Below are 22,824 nucleotides of genomic sequence, written 5' to 3'. Positions count from 1 at the left end.
GCCTGGACCGATCCGGTGTGAGCCCCGCGCCGCGCCGTCCGCCCGTGACTTTCCTCGAGCTCACTTGTGCTGCGCCGGCGCCGGTGGGTACGCGAGCTCTTTCGACGGCGCGACGGCGGTTCGACACATCAACCTAGGACACGCACGCAAAACAGAACCCCCGTGCGTCCCCTTGAAAGGGCAAAAGGCTGCTTGTTTAAGGTTTAGTTTGTTGGCACGTAACATCCGCCGGAATGATGGATCGATCCACCGGCCCCGGCCCCGGGCCGGTCATGTCGACCCCGCTTGCCCCCCATCGGACCGTACGAACGCGGTGGCGCTGCTGTCCCGCGCCCATTCGCCGGCCGGTTGCTCCGCACGGGTCGAGGTCCCGCCCGGCGCTCGCAAGCCGCTCGAGCCGTGGCTTCCTTTTCGCGGCGAACCTCGGACGGACCAATCCGCTGGGGTCCCGAGCGCGTGATGCGGTTTCGCTTTCAGCCTTTCACGGGAGGACGACGCGGTGCGTGACGCGCCCGCCGACGCCCCGGCGTAGCTGGCTTGACCTCCACGCTCGGACGGCGCGGGGTTTTGCGTAGCGTAGAGGAGGAGGAAAACTTCCGGACCGGGCCGGCCGCGATGTGAAACGCAGAGACGCGCTGCCGGTCAGCCAGCCGGTAATCATCGATCGGCTCGTCAAAGGCCCTGTTTTCGTTTTACCTGTAAACGCAAATTTTTTTTGCATGGGAATCTTGCCAATTTGAAGTACTAAATGAAGTCTATATACAAAATTTTTTGTACAGATGGGTTGTAAATCGCGAGACGAATCTAATGATACTAGTTAATTCATAATTAGCTGATGGTTACTGTAGCATCACTGTTGCAAATCATAGCTTAAGTAAACTCATTAGATTCGTCTCGCGATTTATAGACAATCCATGCAAAAAGTTTTATAAATAGACTTCATTTAGTACTCCATGTATGTGTCGAAACATTCGATGTGATGTTTTTTTTGCGTTTACGGGGTTTACGGGGTGGGAAACAAGGCCAAGGAACGTTCATACCAATGACACACTCCAGTCATACATGCAAACCAGATGGGTGCAGATGTAATCTGACACGCACGAGAGCTACAGGTGAAAACAGCAACACTGCCAGGCTGCTGCACGCATGCTACAAGGTTAGGAGCTACCAGAGGCTGGACAAACAGCGTCCAAGAAACAGAATTACAACTAGCAAAACGCAGGCTTCAATTGTGGAGGAACGCATCTCGTCTAAGATTGTGGTTAAGAAAAACAAACTAGGGAAAGGACCAGTAAATTCGTGTCCCGTTGGCCACCACCGCATTTTCTGTGTGGCTTTTACTACGTGGCATGCAGTCACAAGTGGGGAGAAACTAGCACTAACGGTTGGGCAGTTGCACGCACACGGGGCGCGCATGGCTACGACTTACAGCTACCACGGTCACGGGGAGGGGGTGGCGCTGGTCATCCCCCGTGACATGGCGGCGAGCACCGTCTCCGCGGTCAGCTGCTCGGGCCCGGGCGACCGCAGCACCAGCGTGTGCGTCACGGCGTCGTCGGCCACCGCCACGTCCGACGCCGCCACGCTCAGCTGGGCGTCCCGGATGGCGTGGAACACCCGGGAGACGGGGTGCGCGTACAGGGGCGTCGTCACGCGCAGCACCACCTCGTCCTGCATTGTCTTCACCTCCACGGCCGGGCTCTCCGCGCGCGCGCCCGCCCCCGCCGCGCAGCCGCGGAGCCGGTCCTCCAGCTCCTGGATGTACGCGATGGCGTCGCTGAGCAGGGACGCCTTGTCCATCTTGGAGATCTTGGGGACCACCGCGCGCAGGGCGTAGAAGCGCTGGTTTAGCTTCTCCCGCCGCTGCCGCTCCGCCTCCACGTGGTTCAGCGGCTCCTCCCGCCCGTTCGCCGGCTTCCGCCCGCGCTTCCGCGGCCTCCGCTCCTCGCCGCCGGCCTGCCCCGCCTTGCCCGGCTTGGTGAAGTCTATGCTCCTGGGCGGCTCCGGAGGTTTGGGTTTCGCCGCTTCCTTGTTGGCGGCTGGGGCGGACGCCGCGGCGTGGCCTCCGAGCTGCGGAGCCCAATTGTCGCCGGCGACGACGAGCCCCATGGGCTGCGGCCGCGGCGCTCGGCCGCTGGGAGAGAGGTCCTTGCCGAATATTCTCATGCGTTCCTCACGAGCCGCGGGCGGCGCGACAGCGAGGGCGGACTGGATGACGCGCAGGGCCTCGGGAGTCTCGCGGACGGCCACGTCGGAGCCGAGCTCGAGGACGCCGCCCTTGCACGGGAGGAAGACGACGGTGCGGAGCCCCGCGGACTGGGCGAGGGACGCGCGGACGTACCACCCGGGCGCGGCCTCGCCGGCGCCGGCGCCGGCTCCGCGCGGGCCCGGGTCCACGGCGACCCAGGCGTGGCGGCCGGAGGCCAGCGCGTGCCCCGGCCCGCCCGCGCCCTCCGGGAACGAGAAGTACATGGACGCCAGGAAGTACATCTCGGCGCCGGTGACCCGGTCGAGGCGGAGCGCGTAGTCGGCGCCCTCGTCGTCGTCCCCGCCGCCGTAGAGCGCGTGGAGCCGCAGCAGCGCGCGCTTCCGCGCCACGCTCCTCTCCGCCGCCGCGCCGGCCTCCCCGGCGGCGGCGTCGAGCGGGGCGCCGCCGTCGCGGCAGTGCCCGTCGCCCCAGCCGAGGACGGCGCGGCCGGCGCCGGCGCCGCGGGACTCCTGCCAGAAGATGCCGTACGCCCACACGCCGCCCCGCTCGACGAGGTCCTGCAGGCGCGCCTGGAGCTCGGCGGGCGCCGACGCCGCGGGCCCGTCCAGGTGCGGCGGCGTGGTAGCCAGGTGGTGCGCTGCGTCCCGCCCCAGCACCGCCGCGAACAGCGCGGCGTCCGTCTCCGACCACGCCATGCCTTGCTTCGAGCCCACTGCTACGCGGTGGGCCCCGATAAAATTAGCCCCCTCCGACTCCTCGGCGCCGAGAGAAAACGCGTGGGGGACTTGGCCTGGCTACCGGCGACGCGGTCTACTCTCTCGTCTGGGCTCTGCAAGCTTGCGCTTTTATACGCGGAGCGGAGCAGTGTGGCTTGCAGTGCAGGCCTTGGTTTTCCTGCGCGGGCACTTCGCGACTCGCGAGCGGAGGAGGCCCGTGGCGGCCGTGCGCTCTGTGATTTGTGAATGCGATACGAGCGAGGTGCGGACGCGAGCGAGGAGGTCTTGTTAAAAAACGGGGGCGCCTGTGTACGGCAGGTTCGATGCACCGGACTGGAGGGAATCGTCGGGCAGTGTTTGGTTTGGAGCGACGCGTCGCCTCGCCGCATGTGAATCATGCCGGCCCCTGTGCTGGATGCGGTTTGCCCAGAGGGGAAGGGCGGGCAGAGCCAGGGAGAGGATTGGGGGGAGCTCAGGATGCAGCGCCGTCAGGAACTGAGAGAGAGCGCTCTGCTCTGGAATATCGGTCAGCGGCTGCTTGTTCACTGGGTCCCGTGGCGATTCGTGGCTCCTGAAGAACTGAGCCTGCACTTCGTGCCCACGCCCTACGGGGCAGGTTAGTTGAGGGGGAGCACACGAACCGCGCGCAAACCAGATCGAGCAAAATACTGACTTCGAAAGCAAACCTTGATTGAAAAGCCTTGATCTGTTTTCTGATTTCATATCAGAATGTCAGAGAAGCTGTTTAGTGCAGCTGGCTAGTGTTGTCAGTAGCGGAACCAGGATTTTGATCAAGGGTAGTCCTAACCTTTAAATGTGTTAGCATATTGTGTGATTTGTACTGAAATTTATTAGATTATTAACTTGTAAAAGAGAAAAATCTCAAACTTAGAGTAGTCCTGGGCCTATACCTGGTGTTACCCACCTAGTTCCGCCACTGAGTATTCTTGTGAAATAACTAGTGTATCAGGGTTCAAATTCTGCTTCCTCGTATTTGCTCAGATCAAGTAATACCTCGTATTATTTTTATATATCAAAATGCCAGCCACAGACGGTGGCCTAGTACCATACTACCATGCCATGTCATCTGAATTGTGAAGTATACCGGCGCGGCAAAAGTCGTTGTTGTGCTACAGTATTACAGCTCGGACCCGAAGCGAAGCGTTCATACCTGCTCAACATCAGGTGGTCCGCGTCAATAGCCCATCGGTGCCACATTCACGCGCACGCTTGCCCAGTTGCTCCACAGGGCTCGATGGATCCATGGACCACGCTTGCTGGCATCATTGAGCACGGCGCGATGCACGCCCACGTACGCGACCGCCCCAGTCGCCAGCCGCCACTGCGGGCCTCTGCTTCGACGCACGCCTGCGACGAACGGACGGGCCGGGCGAGCAGCGCATGGCCGGCGGCACGCGCGGGCGGGGCCGGGCAGAGGGCATCGTCGCTGCCGCCGCACCGGGCGCGAGAAGTCCAAGCCCCCCGTACGGCGGCCCGAGCGCGTCCTCGATCGGCGCCCGCCGGTGAGGACGCGATCGGGGCGGACGACCTGACCTGATGATGGGGAACCCATGTGAGTGTCTGGCTTTCGCGCGCAGCTTTTGCACGCGGGGTTCGATTCATTCGAGCTCCGCGCGACTGGATCCTCAGCCGATCGGCCTGTGGTGGGTGGGTCCGACCTCGCTGGACCGGATCTGAGCTCAGATCCGATCATCCGAGGTTTTGAATTCTGATCATGGCTTGCTTCTAGAGCTCGTACCTTTTTTTCGGTGTGTTTCGTACTCCTGCGTACCAAAGATTATGGATTATTATTCATTTCTAATTTCTTCTTCTGTGGTCTCCCGACCGTAGTGGCATGGGTTCTTATCCTCCGGGGCGACTCTCTTTTGTCGTCGCAAAATGAATCAAGCAAATATACTACTCCCTCCGGTCAACTTTACATGTCGTTTTGGGCATCGAATTTGGCTTGCGAGTAGTTTAATTTAGCTGTCGGAGACGTCATTTAAAACGTCCGGAGGTAGTATTTGTCTATGTTCACACCACCATTGTAATGTAACACATCAAATACTTAAATCTGCTAATTTCCTCGCAGTTAGACTGTTTTTTTAAGAGCGCAGTTAGACTGTTGGAGACTCGCAGACTCAGCTCAAAAGACCCACCCGGATCTTGGCCACACCGGCGCGCAGGTGCAGTTGATTCTGTGATTGCCTCTGACGTCAGCGCAGGACCGTGCGCTTACGCAAGCAACCAGGGCAAGCAAGCATGGCGAAAAAGGGGTGCATGCATCCGGGGCACCTCGTTCCTGGACCAAGGTATCCGGCAAAGCCGGAGACGAGGCCACATCACAAATAAGCGCACGTGCTTCTCGTCTCAGCTGGACATGCGAGCTGGGCGCGCGTACGGACGCATACGGTGCAATGCATCCGGTCGCGTGACGTGGCGGTGGGCGGGAGCCGGGGATGGTGGCCGGGGCTCGGACGGCAGCTAGCGCGCGGCGCGACAAGCGCGAGCCGGCGGCAGGGGCCAAGGGGCGGCGAGGGCGATAGCCGATCGATAACCGGAGGTGGAAGCTAGCGACGGCCGCGGGAGCGAGCGGAATCGCCCCCGTGCGGCCCGACAGCGCCTCGTGCGTCGTGCCCACCCCCGACCCGGGTCGTTCGGCGAACGGAGGACCACACCCGGCCCGGCGGCGGCGAGAGTGATGAGGCGACGGCAGCAGAAAGCTGCACCTGTTCCGCCGCACGCCGTATGCGCGCGCTAGCTGCTACAGTGCTACGCGATCTGATCTGGCAGGCCTCGTGCTCTGTCCCGTCTCCATCACGTACTCCGGTCATCCGGCCACCCACGCACGGCACGTTTTGAGCTGTGTTTTCGAGGCGAGCACGATGCGTCGGTCTATTCCCCTCTCACAATATCTCTGAGTGTTCATGTACACTGTACACAACCGGGCACCCCCGGCCTCCTACTAGCGAAAGTTAGCCTGATGCCCCTGCAGTGCATTTGACAGCCTTCTTGGGTCGATTTCCTACCTATCCCTTGCTTAGATGCATAAAATTTTAGGTATAAAATACTATAACACTTTTGTTTGTATTTAATAATTATTATCCGATCATAAATTATTTAGACTAAAAAAATTTGTCTCGTAAATTATAAACAAATTGTGTAATTAGTTATTTTAAGTTACATTCAATATTTCATGCATGTGTTTAAAAATTTGATGTGACGGAAAATTTTATAAAATTTTAGAACTTTAAAGGCAACTAAACAAGAGGCTATTCTAGAGGGGACTATTCCTTTGAAGTCATTAACTCATTATAAAAGTTTCCAATTCACTACCTACCACTAAAAAAATTATGGCTCTTATTCAGCCACTAACCCAACTTTGTCTGGACTCCAGTGTCCCTGCCGTCAATATTTGGCTTAACAGGAGCAAACGGCCAGAAGAAATGACTGTTTTACCCATCAGTTCAGCTGTGCGCCCCTCATCCCCCAGGGCCAGCGCTGTGGTGGCGCCGCCATTATCGCCGGCGCTCGGCCGGCTGGCGGCTCGGCTGGGCGGGCCCGCGGCCAAAGGCCCCAGAGGAGGTCGGTGCACCTGGCGGCCCTGCGCAGGGCGGCGCACGGCGCTCCCGCGGCGCATGGCGGGTCGGAGCGGCGGCATGGCGGCGTTCCGGCGAGTACACCGGCGAACGCGCGGATGTAAAGCGAGCATGAGCATTGGGGAGCCATGAGGCTTCAGTTTTTGCACCTATCTCGAGCGGAGGGAGGCCGAGGTGAGCCGGCGACGTGGAGGTGGAGCTCGGGCGGACGGTGGCCGCAAGATTCGTGATTCCCACCGCGGGGAGGCTAGGCTGCGATAATAGCTTGGTCGTGGATGTATTGGAGGAGGTTGGGGTTCCGTGAGCCAGAGGAATCGGCCGGAGATGCTGTGTGCCCGGCGAATTTGGTCGGCACGCGGGCTCTACTCTGTTTCTCTTTGTTTTGGCCAGAGGAACAAGACGCAGGGATGGCAGAGCTAGCCACGGCAAAGCACGCACAAGGCTTCCGAGCCCTTCTCACTGCCTCTGCCTTTGTGTCCTGTTACTGTCCTCAAAGCACCTGGCGATGAGCATGGACGGGGTCCATCTTGGCATCTTGCCGTGGCAGATGAGAAGGGATGGCGCGCGGGACGACAGCAGCGGCGGCGCGCGCTCGCTGGACGACGGCCTCGGAGCTCGCCGGCCGCGAGCTCCGCGGCCTCAGCTCGCTAGCCTCGGACCTCGCCAGCCTTGGAGCTCGCCGGCCGCGAGCTCGCCGGCCTCGGATCTGCGGCGGCTCCCGCGGCGGCTGCCCCTTCCTGCGCCCCAACTGCGGCGACGCTGTCCCTGGACGCGGTGGCGTTCGCCGCCGCGAGCCTCGCCACGAGCGCCGCCACCGTCCGCGTCGCGCGCGGCGCAGCACGGCGACGAGGCGTCGTGGCAGAGCACCGACGCGCACGCCTCCGGCGCTCCTCCCTACCCGGATCCGCGCGCACGAGCGGAGCAGGCATGGCGGCGGGCCTCGGGCGGCCAATGCGCGAGGGAGCAAGGGCGGGCGGCGGCGCGGCCTCGAGCTTGGAAGGAATGGAGTTGGATTTGGTAAGGACTCGAGCTCAGTTCAATAGCTCCACGGAACACAGAGGGGTAAAACAGACACTTTCTCATCCTCTTAATGTCAAGATTCAGTCAAACTGAGAGTCAATGTGACGGAAATGGATGGCAAGGGCACCGGAGCCCAAAGAAATTTAGGGTGATGGTTGGGTAGGAGTCACAATTTTTTTAATGGTATGTGTGGAATTGAGAACTTTTATGATAGCTCTAAAGAAATAGCCTCATTCTAGGGCATCATCACGGAGGCAGACTGGTTCATATTCATGGCTGTGTTTAGATTCCTGGAAAAGTGGGAGAAAAAGTCACATCGGATACTGTAGCATATTGTAGTATTTTTCGTTTGTTTGTGGTAAATATTGTCCTACCATGACATAACTAGACTCAAAAGATTCGTCTCGCAACGTACATCAAAACTATGCAATTAGTTTTTTTATTTACCTATATTTAGTACTCCATGCATGATTCATTTGCTATATTTAATGTTTCGATGTGATGGAGATGTGATGGATATTTAATGTTTCGATGTGATGGAGATGTGATGGAAAATTTAGATTTAGGGGGGTTTTGGAGCATCTAAACACAGGGACGCTTTTCCGTGCTCAGTCGATCTGGATTATTCCGGGCGTCGTGCACGTGAAGTGAATTTTGTGGCTCGAAGACTGAAGAGTCTGGGTGACCGAGGGCATGTTTTGTTGCCGGCCTTCAATCACCACGCCAGTGTGGCATGTCGTAACCGTGGCGGCCAAATCCTTCGTCACAGTCTCACCACGCTCGGCACACACTACAAGATAAGCAGCAGCAGGAAAATGGTGGAGAGACAAGGCTGCGATGGTCGAAGCTTAAGGCTATTAGCACTCGTTATACTCTGTAATCATCATCTAAAATAAATATTCTGTTCTAGTCATCAAGATTATCTACTCTACCACTTATTCATCATCTATATCCTACTCTATAACTACCACGAGATGGACCCACGTGTCAGATTTTTTTACTACTCTATCTCCCTCTCCGTTCTCCCCCGCGCCCTCCCCTCTCTGTTTCTCTGCGCCTCTCTCGCCGGTGCTCCCTCCTCTCCTCCAATCGCCGGCGCTCTCTCTCGGCCGGATCGGGGTGGCCGGGGCGAGCACGCCAGCGGCCGGAGCCGCCCTACTCCCTCCCGCACTGCCCTCCCTCCTCCCGGGCCGCGCGGGGCGAGGTCTGCTCGAGCTCGGCCCACACCTCCTTCCCCTCTCTGGCCGGCGGCCATGACAGGCGGTGGCCTCGAGCTCGGTACCCGCGCGCGGCCATCCTCCTCCCTAGCCCGCATCCGCCCTGGCCGATGTGCCCCTCCTGCGCTGGATCCGCGGGCGGCGGCGGCCGGATTCGGCGCCGCGGCGTGGCCCCACCCCGGCGGTGGCGGGCCTCGCGGCGGGGCGGACCGGGGCCGTCCTACCCGAGCCCGCCGGCGTCGCCCCCTCGGCCCCTCCCCAAGCGGCGGGGCCATGGCGGGCGTGGAGGAGCGGCGACGGGGCCATGGCGAGCATGGTGGAGCGGCGGCGGCGCGGCTCGGCTCGGCCCCGGCGGCCTTGCGCTCCGGCCTCCCTCGCCGCGCCTCCTTCTCGCTGGTGAGGGGAACGACGACCATGGCGGGCTCGAGCTCTGGCCTCCCTCGCTGCGCCGCCTCCTCGCTGGTGAGGGGAACGGCGACCATGGCGGGCCTCGAGCTGCGGCCTCCCTCGTCGCGCCTCCTCCTCCAGATCCTCCTCCCTCCTATCTCCTACCTCCCTCGGCGGCCATGGCGGGCCCGCAGCGTGGCTCCGCGGCGGCCACCACCACGCACCGCGACCGCCGGCGCAAGCGGAATGGAGCATCCCCCCACCTCGCGGCGACGCCGAGGAAGCGGCGCATCGAGCAGTCCCTCCTGTTGTTCCCTCTCCGACGAGCAGGTGGCCGGAGCAGGAGTTTCGCGAGTCAGATCCAGGCGCCGCCGAGCAGGGGAGGCTAGGGGAACTGGCGGCAGCGGAGCCATGCCCCGGCAGAGGCCCGGTGCGGTGGAGGGCGGCGCAGTGGGCGGCTCTCCTTCGAGGCGCGATGGCAGACGGTGGCCTCCGGCTTGGCGTGGCGGCGGACGGGCGCGAGCGACCGGCGACAGGTGCGAACTAGCGCGAGAGCGGTCTGCAGCGATGGGCCCACTGCCTCCGTGGCCGGGTTGCGGGCCTCCTCCATCCCGTTGAAAATGGAGGAAGAAGAGTCTTCCGCTAGGGTAGCGGGTCTCTTCCCATACCCCGCTGCGGGCAATTTTCCGCTATCCTGGTCCTAGCGGATGCCGCTGCGGACAGCCTAATACGAACTAAACAGTAGCCGAAGTCGGTGTGCAACCAAAATTTAGTCGTGCCGGGGTGCGGTTCCAAAATCCATACCAAACACCCCCTGAACCTCGGTCAGTGGATGCATGGATCTACGACCGCCTCTGTGAAGGACAAATTAAGAGATGCGGAGATACTACTACCGTGTCTCTGCAAGTGACTACCGGGATCCATGGATGTCGTTCAGCATTGGGAGCAAAGAGATCTTAGGTGAAACTGAATCAGAAGACCTAGGGAAAACGGGGCAAAGAAATTTCGATAGAAAAGAACTTAGACCTCGGAATTTAAAGCTGACTACTCCACCTTTTATACAACAGATGTAACCCCATTTAGTTTCCAATTTTTTTACACGCTACAATAACTTCAAATGTTTGACCACTAATTAGAAGTATTAAATATGGATAATTGACAAAACCCCTTCCATAACCTATGGTGAAATCACGAGACGAATCTAATGAACCAAAATTTTTGCCCAAAACTTACAGTCAATGCTCAAAGTTTTCAAGAATTGCAAACATGAATGAGAGGCAATGTTACAGACTAGGTTTTCAAATAATCAGGTCTCAAGGACGAACAGGACCAACACCAACGTACAATTTTCAACAATTCAAAGTTCAAAGCGGACAAACCCATCTTATTCACCTGGCCATCATCCTGCCGACAGTTACCTCAAATTGTCTTATACAGACAAGACATCACAATATTCAGAGGGCAAAGAATGTTCATCAATTTTTTTTTCTGTCATTTTCTCATACCACTGGGCCAAAAAAAATATCTTTCAGCTGCAACCATTATTTCGACAAACATGAGGGCTCATCCTGCTCTTTGAACTTCTGGAAGTATTGAATGCACGTGGCGATAGTCTAAGAGCCTTATCATCAAGGTGTAAAACTAAGAAACAACAATGCCTGTCACACCAGCAACCACCTGCAGTAGTAGCAAGTCCAACACACACAAAAGGAAAGCAATAAAACAAAATCACTCTCATTTCTTGCCTGTTACACCAGCAACCACCTGCAGCAATAGCAAAACCAAATCATTAATATTGAAACAAAAAAACTAGCAGTCTCAAGTAGATCAAGGTAGCCTAGAAGCAGTAGCAAATACAGAAACGATGTGAACTATGATAGTGTGCCCAATTCTAAACTCAGACAAACAAAGCAGTTAAGTAGAATTAAGTCATGAAGATTCCTTGCAAGAAAAGAAGTCCTGGAGATAGATAACCATAAGCAATTCAATTTAAGCTGCTCGCCATGCTTAGAGCTCCAGTCAATGAACATTTCACTGGTATGGTACAATAGAGTTACTTCTGAGGAAGATGTTTGATGACCCACGGTGCAATTGGGGGCATCTTGTATTACACTGTTTGCTCTCAGTAAAAGAATGGTGGCCTTATGTCATTATTTGGTAAATCAAGATAAAACAATACTTCATTTTCAAATAATTTGGATCAATATAAAGTGACAGATTCAATAGAACAAAGGAGCATACATCACTTAGAGGTGGTTGAGGAACTTGTTTGGCAGTCTCAAAAGAATCCAAGATGGGCCTGACAACGGCTGGAAGAAAAAGACCTGAAATCGGAGGGAGAAAATCAAAAGAACCATAAGCGCCTTGAATATATCAGTTTGACAGTCAAGCTTTTTTGCAGAATAAATAACTCAAAAATTGCCTAACAAATTAACTGTAGTTTTGTGCAAACTTGTATCTTTTAAAGTCATATAGGACAGAAACATGAAAATATCTTTTGACTGCTATCAAGTGACCAAGAATACACTCCCATAGGCCTTTAAATACCATATCCAAAGATTAATCCAATTGAGCCTTCAATAATTTTACATATACTTGCTTTGGAATTACATATATAGGTTCCTCATCACATACCCCCACAAAGTACACTAACATTGTCGCACAAACAAACATTTCATATATAATGAAACCTTCTCATGATGTCCAATGGAAGAGCAGCAGGAGCCAGACTGCCAGTACCCAGTCAAAGTGTGGAGCAGATTAAGACCTCTAAGCAAGACCATAACCAGATGAGTATGGTAGACTGGTACTCAGTGTAAGGTAGGAAGCCTGAGGCATGAAACCTCTAAGCAGGACAATTTGAAGTTCAGATCATTTCATCCGAATAAAGGTAGCTTTGATAAATATCTAGAACAAATAAGTGTATATCCATATTATCAGATTTTTTTTAAAATGCATTCTACACTGGTTAATTAGCATAGGAGGAAGGAGGGAAAACAGCAGAATACAAGATAAGAGTATCTCTTGACACAAAAGCACTGACATAACAAGTTGCAGAAGCTGCCATAGTAAGCCTAATTGCCTAAAAGAAAGGTAGTGGTGGATAACATAACTCCAAATTCAAATTTGACTAGTTAATTGTCATAGCCTTTAAAGGAAAATCAGTTTCCACTCCTGAACTTTGCTAAAAGTTTCCTAGGACGGACAAAGAAAGAAGTAGCATCAATTAAGACAGCAAAAAAACATGACTGGTCTGTATGAAAAATTTACCATCAGCAAGAAATTATCTGAGAACACATCAATATGACTTTGTCACCTTGCACTTATAAATTGTACAGGAAACTAATATTTGACACAACCTCGATACACGCAATTTTCCAGATCTTAATGCATAAAGAATAACATGCTACAACCATCACTTTTTTGTGTGTGACTTGCTACAACCATCACTAGCAACTGCACAGGTACTCATGTTAGATCACCTAAAACACTTAGAGCCACAGGAAAAGCACTTCAATGTATGAAGAAGGAGGATGAATCAGCTTGCTAGTTGAGGAATCAAAAGGCAATGATATGTAATATGTTCATCTGAAACATAAACCATCTGAAAGAAATTGATTGAGAGCACATCAACGAATTGTGCTTCCCTACACTTATGGACTGTATATAACCAATAAAAGTTGCGACTAGTACCTAAAACCATAAAACCATAAACAATAACGTGCTTTAAACACCACTGGTAACAGCATATGTAGTCATGGTAGAGCACCTGATGAACGCAGAAGATCATGTTTGTCTCTCCAATTTTAAAGTTCAGAATAAAGTTTTCTGTTCACTGTCAGTATTCATGACCCAACCCAAGGCTCCTCGCTTCATGCTACTCAAGTAAATCCAGCATTTTGCGAACGCATAATAACGAGAAGCATTCCAAGATCAGCTAACGAGAAGCATCTAGGAAGGAATAGAATTGAATGGTACAAAAATACAAGCGCAACTGGTAAACTTCATACAGTAGAGAGTAGAGGCTGAAGGATTCGCGCGGAAGCCGCGACTGGGAAGAAAGGGTACCAAAGCCGGCGATGAGGCAGGATGCGGCGACGACCGGCTCCTGCACCACGAAGATCCTGAACCTCCCCATCACGCCCATCGCTGCTGCTGCGATTGCTTCTCTTCTTCGCCGCCGCCGATGCGATGGGGATGGCCGGCCGGATGGGAATGGGGATCCTGCGACTTCCCCGTCGTCGTCAATCTGACGCGATCCTTGGCTGTTTGGTAGCCCATTTCCCAATGAGGGTGTCCGGCCCATGAACCCAGAGAGGGGAACTGTGGGCCGACCCATGATCTCGCGCTCTCACCACTTTTGGCCCACGGACCCGTTCCGCCTGCCATGCCAGCCAGCGCCAACGGCTCGGGAAACGGATGAGGTGAGAGGACTCCACCGTCTCGTCGACCCCCGCTGCAAAATGGCTATGGCAATGGCTTCCTTCGCCGTCGCTTCCCACCACCGCGGCGCCCACCTGGCCGCAGGCTTCCCCTCCACCGCGCGAGAAGGCGGGAGGGTCGGCCGCAGCGGCGTCACCATCTCCATGAGAGCCCAGGTGGACGCACAACTGTGCTAACTTCCCCTCTCTTTATTTCTCTTCCCAACTCCAATCCTCCCCCATTTCACACAAACTCGTCCGTCTTCTGTTCTGTTCGATTCTCTCGCAGAAGAAGAAGAGCAGTGGCGACTCTGGGAGTAGCAGTGGGGGCGGAGGTGCAGGCGGGGACGGGCGGGCCAGTGGCGGGCGGCGAGTGTGGCGTCGTCGGAAATTGGTACGCGCAGCAACCAAACAACGGCGGAATCTCTTTCCGTTCCTCTCGTGATTGTTTCACTCGGTATGGTAGCCAATTAGGATGCTATGAAAAGATACGTTTCCTGTCGAATTTCGCAAATACCGCTGTCCTGTAATGTGTACAACATTCTCTGTAGACTGGCACTAGGATTTTGCTTCACATCTAGGGATGAGGCAGTTATGTCATCTAATATGTCTGATGCGTCATTGGTGCTGTAGTTCCACGATCATCAGTAGGCTGTTATCGTGCGATAGGTCTTCTGTTTTTCGTTAACCATGCAGCCCTATTCCTCAATTGGTTCAGTTAAGTTGTTAAGCAGGCACTAGTATGGCATGCTATACTTGATTATGCAAAAAAAAAATAGAATTCAAATTGTAATGTGATATTTTGTAGCAGTCACATCTGTTTTTGGTTATGCGCTTGGGAGTAAACTTTGTCGCGCTTTTGAATTTGCATTGTTTTCTGACCTTCCTGTATCCACTGACACTTATAAATATGTATATCTTTTCAGACCAAAGAGGATGACACATTGCGTTACAAGTTGGATCGTATCCCTTTCTTAGAAGAGAAGGTGAGAAAAGTAAGGGAGAATGGGAAGATCATATGCTTGGACATTAATCAGCTGATGTTATCTCAAGAGAATAGATTTGCTTTCACCATGGAGGTGGCTGAAGAAGCTAATGCCTATCTTGAGAAGAACAGGCATGAATATGGGTTGAAGAAACCTATACTGCATGTCATCAGTGACCGCATGAATGAAGCTGGGTTTTCTCGACCAGAGGGTTACCTTTATCCTTATCCTATCAAGCCCGGTCCTTATTTCATTAAAGAAGAGGGAAGCTGAGTAAGATTACATGCTATTTGGTAAGCACATTTGATAATTTACTATCAGATTTTTATTTTGTACAGTTTTTTCCTTGCGGTTTCAGTCTGTCTGTTTCATCAGCTGCACCTGTGATGAGTTTTCTGGCAATTAACATGACAGAGTGAGGCAGTCGGTTTAAGTCAAAGTTCAAAGAAAACCGGAAGAACTAAAAAAATACAATGCTACACAAATACAATGCTACACTTTGACCTCATAAAATGGCTCATAGATTATCCACTGCCTCACGTATGCTTTAGCAGCACACATAGTTGGGTGTCCAAAAAGATGACACATGTTCATTTAATATAAGCTAGTCTCAACTTCATCCTGCTAGACTGTTTATCAGATAAGAGTTTGTATATGGCTCATTGATCCAATTGGATATCTAAAAGACACACAACAGGGATTTCAAATATTTATGTAGTAGGTTAGCTGCAGTAAGAGGCTACCCCCCTCATATAACCCCACTCATGTAGTAGCATCTTCACATGATCATATGCAGATAATGTAATGAGGAGCTTAGTGGTCTAGCCATTCCTGCCCCCAATCCCCGGCCTTCTGCGAGGATCATGCCTAGAGTTTGCCCCTCCATAATCATAATCCTGAACCTCTGTAAGAATCTTTCTGCTGTGACCCTGTAATTAGAAGATAAAAGCATATATGGATTAAGCTAATGGAAAAAAGAAACCTAAAAGTAACAATTCTGATATTTGTTGACATGATTTTTGGGTTCAGCAGGCCACATCATTACCACCAGTTTATGAGATATTGCTATATGACTGTTTTGAGCATGATTATGTATAGCAAAGGTGAAAAAAAAAATCAAGAGTTTGGAACACAAACAACTATTCCACATCTCAAATTTAAATAATAACAGAGGGTGACAATTGACAGACCATTATCAACTTTGCAGTAATAGCATTATCATTTCCAACTACTATGGTTTGGCCTGCATTAGGACAAAAGAACATGTTCAGATATAAAATCAATGGTTTAACAATTAGTATAGTGCACAGACACAAAAGCAAACCCCATACCTGCAGATGCATTGAAGAGAAGAATTAAAAGGATGACGCTGAGTGCAAAAGTGTGTTTAGGCATATTGTTCTCTTCTACCAGTATGTTCTACCTTAGGAGAATTCCTTGGGAGGAGCTACTACACCTTTGCCTCTTTTATACATGGATGCTGGGTCAGCCAGCTAGAAAGGAAAGGACTTGTAACTTTAGATATGGTCTACTTGTAATGATTGCTCCACAGGGTTAATGATGAAACACAGTATCCCCATGGTACAAGGTCAACCACATTTGTCCGAAGCTACTTTATAAGTTGTACTGCCATCTAGTACTAAGGCCAAAGTAACTACAACCCATCCTGTTTTAGTATTTGATACATTTTCTGTGCCTTTTGTCTTCTATACTTTTTCTAATTTGTACCAGATTATGGAATGACACCTTAATCTTGGAATGTTACATACATTCTTGGAATTCTTTGGTCCTGAACTCAATATTAGATTAAGTTCTAATAGACAATTATTGTTTCATGAGCAAAACGTATTTTACATAGCGATGATGATGTGCAATGGTTACACAGCAGGCCCCTAGTAATTGTAATGGCATGATTCTGTGCATGTCGTCAAGATCATTGATTCATAATTTTTCAGTAGTTGGAAACTTTAAATACTATACAATCAGCACATCCATTGATGAGTCAAAATTGTATCAATTATCAAATAGCCAAAAAAAAATTTGTGATACCAGTATAAAATCTGAGCATCCATTTTAAGAGCGAAAATATATCAAAGAACCAAATTGCTGCTATACTAGAATAAAATCAGAGCATCTTTTTTAAGGATTAAATGCATCAAATAACCAAAAAAGTATACAGTGTACCCACTATTGCATGGTAAATGCATGACTAAAGGATCAGGAACTGTATGTGCAGTGAGTGCACACTGACTGCTATGCCACAGTGTGTAAGAGGATAGTGGAGTGAGGGCACATAATGGAAATGGAGGGAACTGCATGTGCAATAGTACCCCCCAATAATGCCCTTCCACCCTAAGAAAAAAATCCCTCCATATATCAAATAAAAGAATTACTTAATTGTGTTGTGGGGGGTCCTGTTTGAGATCTTCCCTATCAAACGCAATTCATAGCATTGACATATGCATATACATATTCTGTGGATTTGTCTTGTTATATGTCTAGTTTGTCTTTCTGCTACATACCACATGCACCTTCTTTTTATGGGAGATTTTATGACCTAACCACGCGTATATCTACTGTTCCCCCAGATGTGCAAATTAGGAAGATCACGACCAAGCTGCAGGTGTGTTGTTGGCCGCTCGTTATGTCATCCTAGGCAGCGAGCACCTCTGCTCAGTTGACCATCTATTTGTTCACCAGCAATATTTTGTGAAAGCAAAATGCATGCTACAGGAGACCAAATTCAGAGTCACAGCTTTACTATAGACTAGCCACTAGTTGGTCATAGACGGTGCAGCTGGATTCAAGAAATTGGAAACCCCACTACCTTGATGTCTTGGTGTGTGACACCATGTACAAAGGTCTTTCGTGAACAACATGCCTGCACATGTAAAGAGGCTGTATCATGATCTGAAAACTTTAGCATCATATCATATCACCATTGGTGTTATGTACGCGATGATGCACACGTGGCAGTGGAAGTGTTAGACTTAGACTGCATGAAGATGATCAAGTAGCCACTTGAGACTAGGTCCATCTCAAACTATAGGGTTAGACCTTGACCAACACTTTTGTACCTGATCACAGCTCTTTAATTAGGAAGATAAGAAACTCCAAACAGGTTAGGAGGGATGCGGTGCATGAGTGACGTTCTTGTGTGCTTAGTGGTGCACAGTTGTTTCATACAAGAGGAGTTCGATTCTTCGTAAGCATGGGATGGCTTTAATTAGATTCACTATCAGTTGTTGTTAAATTCAGAAGCCTTCTTCTGAGCATTGCGGCAATTTTCTTTCTTATATGTTAGTTACATAATATGTTTTCGGCAAAATGTGTGTTTCTGAAGTCTATAGCAACTTTTAGTTGCAAACCAACTTATGAATAGAGTAAGACTATCTGATTTGGGCTGTCCTCAGTTAAATAGAACATCTTTTGGTTTTAGATGGTACTTTTTAGTTTTAGACTTTCTGTGAGATGCAAACTTGTGCATGCAGCCTGAAAAGCAGTTTATTGCTTTTGTTGTCTTCAGGCAGTTCCCTGATTGTGCTCGACTCTCTCTATCTCCTGTATTCCTGATAGTGAGATACTGAGACAGGAGAGGATATCCTTATGTCGCTGTTAATGCTGTCTTTGTGGTATTATATATTGGGATTTCTTTTGTTTACTAGAAACCACTGGTTGGGTGGAGCAAAGCTACATCCTAATGCATCAACCATGCCTATGGCTTCTAATCTTGTTGTCATCACACACATTTATGCATGTGCAGGATCGGCAAGGACAAGCTGGGTGCCTCTTTACCAGAGGGAAGCGGGTCCTGGGAGGTCTTGGTCATGCTGATACACTGTACCGTGGGGACAAATCAAGAATTCTCTGATATATGCTCCGTAATCAAATGCCCGGAAAAACTCAAAATTAATTAAGATGCCAGATCTCTGAAGCATCCCAAGAACATCTCTAAGCTTGTTGTGAAGCGAAGGCAACGAAGCCTGTTCCTGTTTGGGCGGCTGTACCTGTTCCTTCGGTGCTGACAGGAGGCCATACTGCTTCTTCAGCAAGCAGAATGATGATCTGCAGTGCAGAAGAACGCGAAAGCTGTTACTCATCAGGATTCGATAAAACCATTGGGTCCATTAGGTCCTGTCGTCGTCGTCGTCGTTCCGCCTTGGACTACTGCTTCGAGCTGGACGTAGGAACTAGGAATGGATGCGATGAAGGTTTGCTTCCCCTTTATGAAACAAGCATATCCTAACTTTTGATAAGCCGATCGAGTAAAGGGTTTGGTGTACTCCTGTTGCGTTGTGTCATGGAAAAGTTCCGAAGCATCTGCCGTTGCATGATTCTATCCGGGCGTGGACAGGGTTTACAAAACAGGCCGGTCTGGTCAAACCACCGCCTTCCGGTAGCGGTTTACCGGACCGGTTTGATCGGAAATCGGTAGAAATCGGTTGAATTCAAATCCAAATTCAAAAGCACATATGTAACCGGTTCCGACTGGTATACCGACCGGTTTGACCGGTTTACCGATTCGGTCTGACCGGTTACCGGTGTTTTAACCAAAAAATCCGATGGTTTAAAAGTGGTTTCCCGGTTTGATCGGTTTACCGGCCGCCATATGCGGTGGGTCTTAATGTTTTTTCTTTTTCTTTTTTGATTTAACTTTATATGCCCGCAAACTATACTAAATGAACGAATTTTTGAGAAAATTTGACACCATTAGATTCGTCGCACCTTGAAGTATTTTCAGGAATTTTTTTTTTGAAATTTTTTCATTTTTTTAAATTTAAATTTGAATTTTGAATTTGGATCGGTTTGGTACCAGTTCAAACCGAAACCAGACCGGACCGGTTTGACCGGTTGGTTAACCCTGGGCGTGGAGCCGGTGGTTGTCGAAATTGCTGTTTCTGTTTCTCATCGATCGCCGGGGGGAACGCGGATCATGGTAACGCATGACCCTGAGGTGCCGGAAGGTGTTTCGGCTTAAGAACAGGGGAGATGATTCTTCCTTGGTGTGCAAAGACATCAGGCGTCAGCCCGTGTGGCTTGCCTGACGCGCTGCCTGCTCACTGACGCGTGGTTCCGGACCCACGCGTCAGTAACCCAAAGCAGAAGAGATCACGAAGGCAGGCACCCCGGCAGCACCGGCGCGGACGTGGCGAACCCACAGCCGCATGTAGCACAGCCGAGAGCCGACCGCATCCGGAGGGGAAGCCGCCCGCCGAGCTGGGAAGGCGCGCGGATCACGTGCACCTACCTCGAGTCCCGAGCCCTCCCCGCCGCGTCGCCCTTTCCATTTGGGTCCGACGCGCATCATCCCTTGTCGTGCCGTTTTTCTGGCTGATGTGAAAAGTTTGCGAAAATTAAAGGTGAAAAGTATTGCTATACTTTTTGTTTGTATGTGATAAATATTATTTTATTATGAACTAATTAGGTTCAAAAAATTCATTTCGCAACGTACATCCAAATTGTGCAATAAATTATTTTGTTTACCCACATTTAGTGTTCCATATATACATTATTTGCTATATTTAATATTTCGATGTGACGGAAAATTTAAAAAGTTTGAAGGACCTAAACACGCAGCCTCTATCCCGTTCGCACCTCGCCAGCCGGAGGCGGACACCTGTCACCTGGGCAGCCCCCGCCGGTGGCAACGCGTGTCCTCTCGACGTGGCACCCAGCGCTTGCCCATGCAGGACACGTACCCCCGGCCTCTGCTTCACCGCTCCAGCGTATAAAATGTTGCCGAACCCAAAGCAGCTCGTCACACAGACAAAGCAACAAGCTAACAAAACCCTTCTTTCTAGTGCCAACCCAGTCTCGAAACGTTCTTCGAGCTTAGCAAGACGATCTTACAGTTCCATTCGATCCACAAGTCTAGCTTATAGCTTTTGGCCCAGCGAGTTCGCGATGGCTTCTCGTCAGGAGCAGGCTAGCTACCACGCCGGCGAGACCAAGGCCCGTGCCGAGGTGAGTTTCCCCACCGGCCACCGTTTTGCTGCGTGCTCCAGCTCCACAGTTCTTAGATCTGCTCAAGCGTCGAGACTCACGGCGTTCTCTGCTGGCTGGCATTGCAGGAGAAGGCGGGGCAGGCGATGGGCGCGGCGCAGGAGAAAGGGCGGGAGGCCAAGTCCAAGGCTTCCGGCGCCGCGGAGGCCACCAGGGCCAAGGCGCGCGAGGCCGCGGACCGCACCATGGGTTTGGGTGTGGGCCGCGACGCCACGGAGGCCACCAGGGACAAGGCCTACCAGGCCAAGGACGCGGCCTCCGACGCCGCGGGCCGCGCCGCGGACAAGGGCCGCGGCGCCGCGGAGGCCGCCAGGGACAAGGCCTGCGAGGCCAAGGACAAGGCGTCCGGCGGCGCGCAGCAGGCCGGGGGCTACATCTCGCAGACGGCCGAGGCCGCCAAGCAGAAGGCGGCCGGCGCCGCGCAGTACGCCGTGGTGGCCGGCAAGGACAAGACCGGCGCCCTCCTGCAGCAGGTGCCGTCGATCGACCGAAACCGTTTGAAGCAAAACTACTACCGCGTGTTGCGTGCGTTCTGAAGTGTGTTGATTCGGGTGTGCAGGCAGGGGAGACGGTGATGAACACGGCGGCGGGGGCCAAGGACAAGGTGGTGAGCACCGCCGTCGGGGCCAAGGACGCCGTGATGAACTCGCTCGGGATGGCCGGAGAGAACGACGACGGCACCACCACCAATTCCGGCAAGGACACCAGTACCTACAAGCCTGGCAGGGACTACTAATCCAAGGATGGAGATGCTCCTGTGCTGCTGCCAAACTGTTATCTTGTTTAGGTTCACAGTTTCAGAGGTTCAGTTACGTATCTACGTGTGCGTTTCACTTTGCTTTGATTCCAACCTGTGTTTGCCTCACTGGTTATGTGGAGGTTTGTAACTTTTTTTCTTTAATTAGAACAGAGGTGACGTAGGGGACATTGTCCAACCGGACGCCTCTTTGGCCTCTTGTGTTTTCGTTTCTTGATCTAATAAAAGTTGCAAAGCAGGTGTTTTGTTTCGGTTTTAGCAATGTTTGGGCTTTGACCCATCTCTGACTCTGCTAGCTCGATTGTGCTTTGCATTGTATCACGGCACGACACAAAAGCGAAATGAACGCTCAGTTCAACTAAAACACAAATGAGCACACTCGGAAAGGCTGGTGAGCTGGTATCCCCAGCGGAGACTCTGTATTTCGCTTTCTATAAAAGCTGGAAGTTTTTCTCATTTCTGTCTTCCAAAAAAAAACACAAGACGATTCGAAAAAAGGAACACTGAAGAACAAGACGACATGTCACTCAGATAAACTTCTTAATTACCATGTCCGAACTAAACGTCATGACTCAAGTCCCAAATAAATGCAGCACAATCGAAGTTAAAGCATGAAACTACCGTGGTGGACGCCCAGGAGACCGTAGTACGCTAAGCAAACAACGATCTCTTTGCCTCAAAAGAAAGAAAGAAAAAAAGAGCAAACAACGATCTCTTGCTTTGTTGAGGAAACAAGCGAGCGCTGTGCGCTAGTCTAGTTTTTCCGTTTAGTTTGCTATTGCTTCTCGTCAGAATAAGGGGAACACGAGGCCCCTGACGAATTCCCATTGCTAGACGGGACAGACTACCTCGTGGCAGCGAGGATCAGACCAGGAACTGCTACAATTCGCAGACGGAATGCAGAACATCCCACAAATTTTGGTGCTGGGGGTCTGGGAACAACAATTCAGAGGCACAATCACAATGCAGACTCGCGGATTCATCTTTAACAAGTGCGCGAGAAAACGACCATCTCAGATAAATAGGCAGGCATTCCAGAAAAAAAAAACCTGAAGGATCGGATATGATGACACTGGATTCAGAAATGGCACGACTGAATGCTGATTTCACAGCATACTGGGAAGTGGAATCTACAATTCACAGATGGAAATGGAATGCAGATCCGCAGGATCACCTTGTGCAGTTGAAAGCATAAGAATAAACCATCTCAGATAAAATAAACAGACACAGGCATTGCACAGAAAACCACAAGGATGTGATAGCATCATAGCATTGATTTCGGAAATGATCCGACTGATAATCCAGCAGTGGATAACAGAGTACGGCATGAAACAAACATAAGCAGTCTGCCGAACCATTTAAGGGCCGAATTCGCCAGTAGAACGACAGATAGACTCTTAACGACAGATAGACTACTTCTAACTTTGTAAGCTAACAGCTACCAGAACGCACCAAAGTAGAGTAGAAACCGAGATAGAATTCAGGCCGATCAACACCGGTCCCAACGAC

General features: G+C 51.5%; 5 protein-coding genes across 7 annotated transcripts; 2 read left to right on the top strand and 3 right to left on the bottom strand.

The window, feature by feature from the left end:
- Window positions 1-1,028: 1,028 nt before the first annotated feature.
- On the bottom strand, window positions 1,029-3,207 carry LOC120675333 (transcription factor bHLH13-like). The gene has a single exon (XM_039956516.1). It carries the CDS (start codon window positions 2,902-2,904, stop codon window positions 1,441-1,443), a length of 1,464 nt encoding a protein of 487 aa, XP_039812450.1. The 5' UTR covers window positions 2,905-3,207; the 3' UTR covers window positions 1,029-1,440.
- Window positions 3,208-10,419: 7,212 nt separating this feature from the next.
- Window positions 10,420-13,404, bottom strand: LOC120675431. Of its 2 annotated transcripts, XR_005675339.1 has the most exons (4): window positions 13,217-13,404; window positions 11,390-11,472; window positions 10,782-10,912; window positions 10,420-10,723 (listed from the first exon to the last, which is right to left on the bottom strand). XR_005675339.1 is itself a non-coding variant. In XM_039956652.1 (3 exons), the coding sequence occupies exons 1-3, from the start codon at window positions 13,293-13,295 to the stop codon at window positions 10,883-10,885; spliced, it is 192 nt and encodes a 63-aa protein (XP_039812586.1). In that variant the 5' UTR covers window positions 13,296-13,404; the 3' UTR covers window positions 10,420-10,882. The 2 variants fall into 2 exon arrangements, 1 of the variants encoding a protein (XP_039812586.1); XM_039956652.1 differs by having other exon boundaries at window positions 10,420-10,912.
- Window positions 13,405-13,535: 131 nt separating this feature from the next.
- On the top strand, window positions 13,536-18,841 carry LOC120675396 (protein PLASTID TRANSCRIPTIONALLY ACTIVE 7-like). 2 transcript variants are annotated; one of them, XM_039956608.1, is made up of 4 exons: window positions 13,536-13,746; window positions 13,859-13,963; window positions 14,496-14,848; window positions 15,352-15,892. In XM_039956608.1, exons 1-3 carry the CDS (start codon window positions 13,612-13,614, stop codon window positions 14,826-14,828), a joined length of 573 nt encoding a protein of 190 aa, XP_039812542.1. In that variant the 5' UTR covers window positions 13,536-13,611; the 3' UTR covers window positions 14,829-14,848; window positions 15,352-15,892. The 2 variants fall into 2 exon arrangements, with proteins under 2 accessions (XP_039812542.1, XP_039812541.1); XM_039956607.1 differs by lacking the exon at window positions 15,352-15,892 and adding an exon at window positions 18,319-18,841 and having other exon boundaries at window positions 13,537-13,746.
- LOC120675430 lies at window positions 15,054-16,031 on the bottom strand. The gene is made up of 3 exons (XM_039956651.1): window positions 15,887-16,031; window positions 15,746-15,798; window positions 15,054-15,484 (listed from the first exon to the last, which is right to left on the bottom strand). The coding sequence occupies exons 1-3, from the start codon at window positions 15,948-15,950 to the stop codon at window positions 15,377-15,379; spliced, it is 225 nt and encodes a 74-aa protein (XP_039812585.1). The 5' UTR covers window positions 15,951-16,031; the 3' UTR covers window positions 15,054-15,376.
- Window positions 18,842-20,332: 1,491 nt separating the features above from the next.
- Window positions 20,333-21,566, top strand: LOC120675406 (late embryogenesis abundant protein 14-like). Its single transcript, XM_039956625.1, has 3 exons — window positions 20,333-20,519; window positions 20,627-21,031; window positions 21,118-21,566. The coding sequence occupies exons 1-3, from the start codon at window positions 20,460-20,462 to the stop codon at window positions 21,292-21,294; spliced, it is 642 nt and encodes a 213-aa protein (XP_039812559.1). The 5' UTR covers window positions 20,333-20,459; the 3' UTR covers window positions 21,295-21,566.
- Window positions 21,567-22,824: the final 1,258 nt, after the last annotated feature.

The sequence above is a fragment of the Panicum virgatum genome, chromosome 5N (genome assembly GCF_016808335.1).
Source record: "Panicum virgatum strain AP13 chromosome 5N, P.virgatum_v5, whole genome shotgun sequence".
Lineage (NCBI taxonomy): Eukaryota > Viridiplantae > Streptophyta > Magnoliopsida > Poales > Poaceae > Panicum > Panicum virgatum.
This window is presented reverse-complemented; position numbering and strand designations above follow the sequence as displayed.